The 6432-nt window shown below is 19.5% G+C and overlaps 3 protein-coding genes across 9 annotated transcripts in view; 1 reads left to right on the top strand and 2 right to left on the bottom strand.

Moving 5' to 3' along the window:
* LOC102672771 overlaps nt 1–1400 on the bottom strand; it is a 1959-nt gene extending 559 nt beyond the window's left edge. The window contains exons 1-3 of one of the 7 annotated variants that reach the window (XR_004151360.1): nt 999–1400; nt 286–894; nt 2–215 (exon numbers count right to left, since the gene is read on the bottom strand). Coding sequence is in view for 6 of the 7 variants with exons in the window: in XM_031513434.1 (XP_031369294.1) it covers nt 2–222; nt 286–894; nt 999–1089 (921 nt within the window). In the remaining variant the exon portion in view is untranslated. Of the gene's footprint in view, nt 1; nt 223–285; nt 895–998 lie in introns of all 7 variants that reach the window. The other 6 variants (XM_031513436.1, XM_006621867.2, XM_006621866.2 and 3 more) reach the window with 6 other exon arrangements.
* Nucleotides 1401–1636: 236 nt separating this feature from the next.
* LOC102672631 lies at nt 1637–2964 on the top strand. The gene is made up of 5 exons (XM_006621864.2): nt 1637–1849; nt 1956–2120; nt 2195–2380; nt 2473–2763; nt 2841–2964. The coding sequence occupies exons 1-5, from the start codon at nt 1786–1788 to the stop codon at nt 2927–2929; spliced, it is 795 nt and encodes a 264-aa protein (XP_006621927.1). The 5' UTR covers nt 1637–1785; the 3' UTR covers nt 2930–2964.
* Nucleotides 2965–5587: 2623 nt separating this feature from the next.
* Nucleotides 5588–6409, bottom strand: LOC102672509. Its single transcript, XM_006621863.2, has 2 exons — nt 6161–6409; nt 5588–6068 (listed from the first exon to the last, which is right to left on the bottom strand). The coding sequence occupies exons 1-2, from the start codon at nt 6339–6341 to the stop codon at nt 5632–5634; spliced, it is 618 nt and encodes a 205-aa protein (XP_006621926.1). The 5' UTR covers nt 6342–6409; the 3' UTR covers nt 5588–5631.
* Between the last annotated feature and the right edge of the window lie 23 nt (nt 6410–6432).

Consider the following 6432-nt stretch of genomic DNA (forward strand, 5'->3'; position numbering starts at 1 on the left):
GTGATAAATATAATGATATAAAAATAATCCTTACTATTGGATGAGGATCTGTACCTAACATTTTTTCACGAATTGCCCATCTTACATTTGCATGTTTTGCTTCTCCAGGAAATGACATTTGTTTCCATTCTTGTTGATATTTTTGATATAATATAACAGGATCAGTCTTTCCAACATATTTACTTTTTTGAGCTTCTGGTTGTAATCTCCATGGTCTAATAACTATATTAAACAAGATATAAAATTTTATTTATACATATAACATGATACATGTTAGAATCTTACATGATTTTGTTCCAGAATGAGTGTTTTTTGTAGATGATGTACTTTTTGTTTGACTACTTGTAACATATTTGTAATGTTGGTGCTCTAAAATATTTGGTGCACTCGTAGGACGAAAAGATTGTTGGGATAATAATTTTTTTTGATTTAATATTTTATCATGTTGCATATTTGTTTTATCATGTGTTTCTATATGAAAATCTTTTTTTAAACATTCTTCGTAACTACTTTTATTTTTTACATAAAATCTATCATCATCATTATCCGATACAATGTCAGATTTAACATTAGAATGATTTTGTGTTTTCATAGATTTTGATTGTATAATATCCATTTTGTGTTTTGTATTTGCATAATTTTCTTTGAAATTTATAGAATTTCTATTTTCTTTATCACACGACAACTTTGTCAACTTTACCTTTACAATGGTGTCATCAATATAAGAACTAGAAGAATTAGTTGATACAGTATTTTCAACTGAATGAAACTCTGTTTTTTGTTCTCTAAGAATTTCTTTAATCATATTTTTTTGCTTATTTATTATTTTTTTTTTAATTTCTTCTTTTTTTTGTTGTCTTTCACGGTCTTTTATCTTCCTATATAACTTTAAATCTTAATAAAAAAAAAATATAAATCAAAACATATATATTAGATACAGTATTTATAAAATATTTAAATATCAATGATTGATAAAAAAAAATATTAATAATTATTACCTTTCATAAATGCTTTAAGTTGTTGAGCGGTAATTCCAACAAATCCTAAAGAATTAAGAAGAACAAGTACTTCTCGAGGATCGTCATTCATTATTAATTATTTTTGAGTTTAAGAATAAACAATAAACAATAAACGTCAGTAGAAAATTGTCACTGATTGTTCTGTACACACTATTTAAATGATAAAAACGTTAAAGATGATACTTCTATTAGTCATAAATTAGCAATAATCATTTAGATGGTTATGCGAACTTTTCATTAAAAAAGAAATTGAATCAAAATATTAAAAATTAATTTTATTATTTATATATTTTAATTTTATTAATAATAAATAAAAATATATATGTATAAATTTTAGTGCACCTATTATTTATTATATACAATATTTTATAAAATAAAAATATTAAGTAAGTATGCTTTCTATAGAGTAAACATACTTGATAGAAATTTTCAACTGGAACTTAACAGAAGTTCAACTGCCATCTCTTGGAAAGATTATCAATTAAGAAGACCGTTTTAAAAAATTCAAAAAATAATTAAAAAGTATTATAATGAAATATGAAATAAAAAAAATTTCAATAAAAGATATGTTTACACATAAATCTTTATAAATATTTTAAATAAATTAATAGTATGTTAGTATTTTTCTTTTAAATATAAATTTATTTTAATAATATAATAATAAACAAAATAATCGGTATCTGCGCAGAAAGTTCATCTCCGCTTGATTAAGTTTAACGAAGCATGTTTAATTGTTCATCAGTCTGAAAACTAATCTTTATAGAAAATGTCGTCAGTTACATATAGCGTTTTATTTTTTATTATTACATTAATAAAAATCCCCATTTCAGGTAACAACATTTTTAAATTTTATATTATTAAATACAATATGAATTTAAAAACTATTATTCAATATATAAATAAATTCAAATAGTATTAATTATGATTGCTTTTTAGATATATGTGCTTCAAAAATTTATACTTTAGACGTTCCACTCGTTGTCCGTAATGGAACGGGACCAATTGACCTTTCCTGTATTTATAATATCAAAGATAAAGAAAACGGTCTCATAATAAAATGGTATCATAATATTGACCAAATTTATCAATGGATACCACCAAGTAATTTTAAATATAATTTTTTGAATTGTGTAATTCTATACAATATATGACATATTTTTTTTTTTTTATTATAGTGCCACCTCAAGATACAGGAGTAATAAATGGATTTACCGAATATTCTGAACAAAGTTTAAGATATTTTAATTCAAGATCTATCATACATTTAAAAATGGCTATTGTTGAAATGAGTGGACAATATACTTGTACAATTAGCACATTTCAAGAAGAAGATATGAAAAGAACAAAAATGATTGTTTATGGTAAGTTTATAATTATAAATATTATAATAATTATAATAATATTTGATTAATTTGTATCATAATAATGCAAAATTATTGATATCATATTACAGTGCCTGAAACTGATATAACTATTCATGTTTCTTCTTTCAATAAAAATCATTTAAATTTAACATGTATAGCAAACGGAGCACAGCCACGGCCAATATTAAAAATTTATATAGAAGGAATTGAAGTAAATAATTATTATGATAAAACTGTAAAAATATTGGAATATAAGACTATTCTTTCTGCAAAACGCAGTGCAATCATAAAAAATTCTCTAGAACCATTACTTTTGGAATGTGAAATTTCTATACCACATACGGATTATAAGCGCAGAAAAAAAATCATTTATTATCCCAGTTTGAATCGTTTCAATAAAAATATAAATTAAAGAAAAAGATGAATATAGATTTGTAATTATTTTTTTTATTTTCAGCACAAATGCTATCACGAACCAATATTGCATCAAACTATCGAATTGATAGTATTATTATTATTTTCTATATAGTGTTATTATTAAAATAAATAAATACATGTCGGAAATTTAACAAAAATATAAAGAAAAGCTCGCAATTATATATATTAAACTGAATGTATATTTATATTATTAAATCTTATATTATAATATATATGTATTATGTACTGAATATAAATTAACTAATTTTGATAAATCTGTACCAATATATAATGAATTAAAGAATTCTAATTATAGCAACATTTCGAATCAGAAATCTTTTTAAAATAAATATCATATTAAAGTAGAAAATGTAATTGAATATGAATTAAGAATTAAGAAGAAAACAGGATTTGATGAGGAGATGTATCTTCAACCAGCGATTCGCAGCAAGATTATTATTTACTGTTCAGTGTTCATCAATAAAAGAATTTGTAAGTTGACATCTTTAAAACTAGATCTTTAAATTGTATTATATAAATCTAAAATTCTTTTTATATTTTTTAATATAATACAAATTTTAAGTGTTATACATGTATTATTTTATTATAATTTTTTTTAAATTTAACTATATTAAAAATTCCATTTTTGTTTATGAAATTAATTTTGTATATATATTCTTTGTTATTTAACAATGAAATATCAAATTAGAAAATGAATTGCGCTATTATAATGTTCTTATATATAAGTAAAATTTTAATTTTTATAACAATAAATAAATTTTAATATTTATTACAAATATAAATATTTTAATGTTCCGAACATTTGAAATAATTACTTTTTCAAAAAATTATAAAATAGACATAATTAAAATTAAAAATTGAATTAGAAAATAATTGCATTTATTATTGATTATGTTGACAAATAAAAAATCGAAAAAAGGAATTTAACAATTTTTCTTTAAAAAAAAAGAGTTCAAAATAACTACTAAATATAAATAAAAAAAAAAAAGTTTTAGTCGAAGTATGCATTATCTTGCATTCGATGTAAATGCAATAACTTATAATTATTTTTATTTATTTTTGATATTCGATAAATATAAGCGATAAATATATTATTCATGACATCATAATGAATTTTTCATACTCATTTTTGAGTAAAAATTTTTAATAATGTTTTAAATAGACTTAAATATCTTTTAATAAATTATTTTAATTCGATTAAAATATAAAAATTAGAAAAATTGGAAAATAAATATATATTTCTTATATCTGTAGTATACATATTATGGATCTTTGGAAAAACTTTATCCTGTGACCAATGTGTCAATATATGTGGAACTCAACAATTTCCTTGTTGCTTTAATAATATGAAGAAAAAACAATTTGGATTTCGAATTAAAAGTCAGGATGAAATCGCGCCGATACACAATATAGTTGTATCTGAATATCAATATACAATACTTAATATACTAATTATTGAATATATATTTTGTTATTTATATTAATATTATTGTCATTAATATTATTTTGTCATTTTATATATATTTTATTATAATATACTATATTAAATAATATATGTATATATATATATAAGTAAATATATGTATATATTATATGCTATATAGTCGAGCATTATTTTTAAATATTTGTAATTATAAATATTTTAATTTTGCAATATATACGGAAGACATTTCGTCAATAAACGAAGATATGAAGATTAATTTTATTTTTTTAAATAGAATTATAATTTTTTTAATATAAATAAATATAACAAATTATTCTTTATAAAAAAAACTATTAATCACATAGAACCAAAAATTATTAGTTTTACTATTATTAAATATATAGAACTAAAAACTATTATTATTAAATATCTTGTAAACTAATAATAATCATTTAAAAAATAAAGTTGATTTCATAAGTCTTTTATGTGTTCTCATTCGAAAAAATCATTGACATCAGAATATGATTCTAAAATTATTTGACTTTTATCTAAAATTTTTCTCTATGAATGATAATTCTGATATAAAGATAATAATATTAGATGATCATATTTATATTATCTTTCTTAGATATTATATTAATAAAACTATACAAAAGATATATAAAAGAGAATAAGAATTTAAAAAAGACAAATATATAATAAAACATTTAAAAAAATATATAAATGTATATTCTATATATATTTTTTGCAAATTATCTAATTTATATATATAATAAGATTAAGATATGTGTATACAAATTAATACATATATATTAATATAATATATATATGTCTTATAAAAAAATGCAAGTAATCAGTATAATATATATGATGTTTTATTCAAATTTATTTATTATACTTACGTTTATTTACTTCTTCCCATGGTTTCATGAATGGCATTCTTTGGAATAATATATATACTGTAATATATATATATATTTGTGACTCTATCGTTTTCTATCATTTGTGATATCAAGACAATAAATTTGATTCTTTTTTGTTTGTAAGTTATGAACAAATTTAATTAATAGAGATATTTTAATAGTAGAAAAAAAATAAAAATAAAAAATTTATAAAAATATTTTACAAGTTTTATAATCTAATTTCTTCAACATAACTTAATCTTTAAAATTAATTGTAATTATTTCAATATCAATTAGAAAAATATTACAATATTACGAAATACAATACAATAAATGTATTCAATATTTTAAATATAATGCTTTTTGTCATTATTTTCCGAAACTATTAGAGAAGTAAAGAATTAAATAAAATATTTTTAATCAAAAATATAATATTTATTTTTATATTTTTCTTTTAATCTAATTTTTATACAGATTGAATTTATTTATACAATCCACTTTTTTATGCGTTTCAATATTTTTTTAAATAAATAGATTTGTTTTGTTTCATTAGAACAAACATCTATTTTATCTAGTAATTTTTTGCTTTTATTTCTAATCATATTCCATCGTAATTTATCCAAACCAGGATATGATTCTTTGTTTAAAAGTACAATTAAATCTGATTTATTATTAACATCATGAAAAGTAAGTAATTTTTTTAAACTTTTTTTTTTTGTCAAATTTTTTAATTCTATTTTAGTATTTTTATCTTTTTCTCTGATTATAAATTCGTTTTCTGTATTCCTGATATAAAATTCTTGATTATTCTCATCATATATTTTGTTTTCTTCTGTTTTACTGAATTTTTCGTTTTCTTTTTTAGTATTCATTGATGTACTTTGAATACATCTTAAATTAAAATCATGGCGATCTATAATTTCTATAAAACAAAATAAGTTATAGTAAGTTATAATTATATTTTTGTATGTAAATATTTTTATTATTATAATTGTTGGCTTATAATTTTATTACCTCCTGTATCATCATTAAAAATAATATTTTTGTTTTCATTTGTAATTAAATTATGTACAATATTTTCATTTTTTGTCAATGAAAATATATTTTCAGATTTTATTTTTTTGTTATAATCTTGCATATTATAAGTTAGATCTTCATCTGAATCATATTCACCAGGAGTGATTAATTTAAACATTGTAGTTTTTAATCCATAATCATTGGGAATACTGTGGAAATATAAATTAATTTTTATATAGATTTATTATACTAATTTTTTTTTTTTTTTT

Source organism: Apis dorsata, unplaced genomic scaffold, assembly GCF_000469605.1.
Source record: "Apis dorsata unplaced genomic scaffold, Apis dorsata 1.3 scaffold_645, whole genome shotgun sequence".
NCBI classification, from domain to species: Eukaryota; Metazoa; Arthropoda; class Insecta; order Hymenoptera; family Apidae; genus Apis; species Apis dorsata.

What these genes read in the sequence shown, in the direction of transcription:
- LOC102672631 (XM_006621864.2), top strand. Translation starts at nt 1,786, where the DNA reads ATGTCGTCAGTTACATATAGCGTTTTATTTTTTATTATTACATTAATA. An exon ending in AATAAAAATCCCCATTTCAG is followed by an intron (nt 1,850 to 1,955) that starts GTAACAACATTT and finishes ATTGCTTTTTAG; the next exon opens with ATATATGTGCTTCAAAAATT. An exon ending in AACAAAAATGATTGTTTATG is followed by an intron (nt 2,381 to 2,472) that starts GTAAGTTTATAA and finishes ATCATATTACAG; the next exon opens with TGCCTGAAACTGATATAACT.
- LOC102672509 (XM_006621863.2), bottom strand. Translation starts at nt 6,341, where the DNA reads ATGTTTAAATTAATCACTCCTGGTGAATATGATTCAGATGAAGATCTA. An exon ending in TTTTAATGATGATACAGGAG is followed by an intron (nt 6,069 to 6,160) that starts GTAATAAAATTA and finishes TTTGTTTTATAG; the next exon opens with AAATTATAGATCGCCATGAT.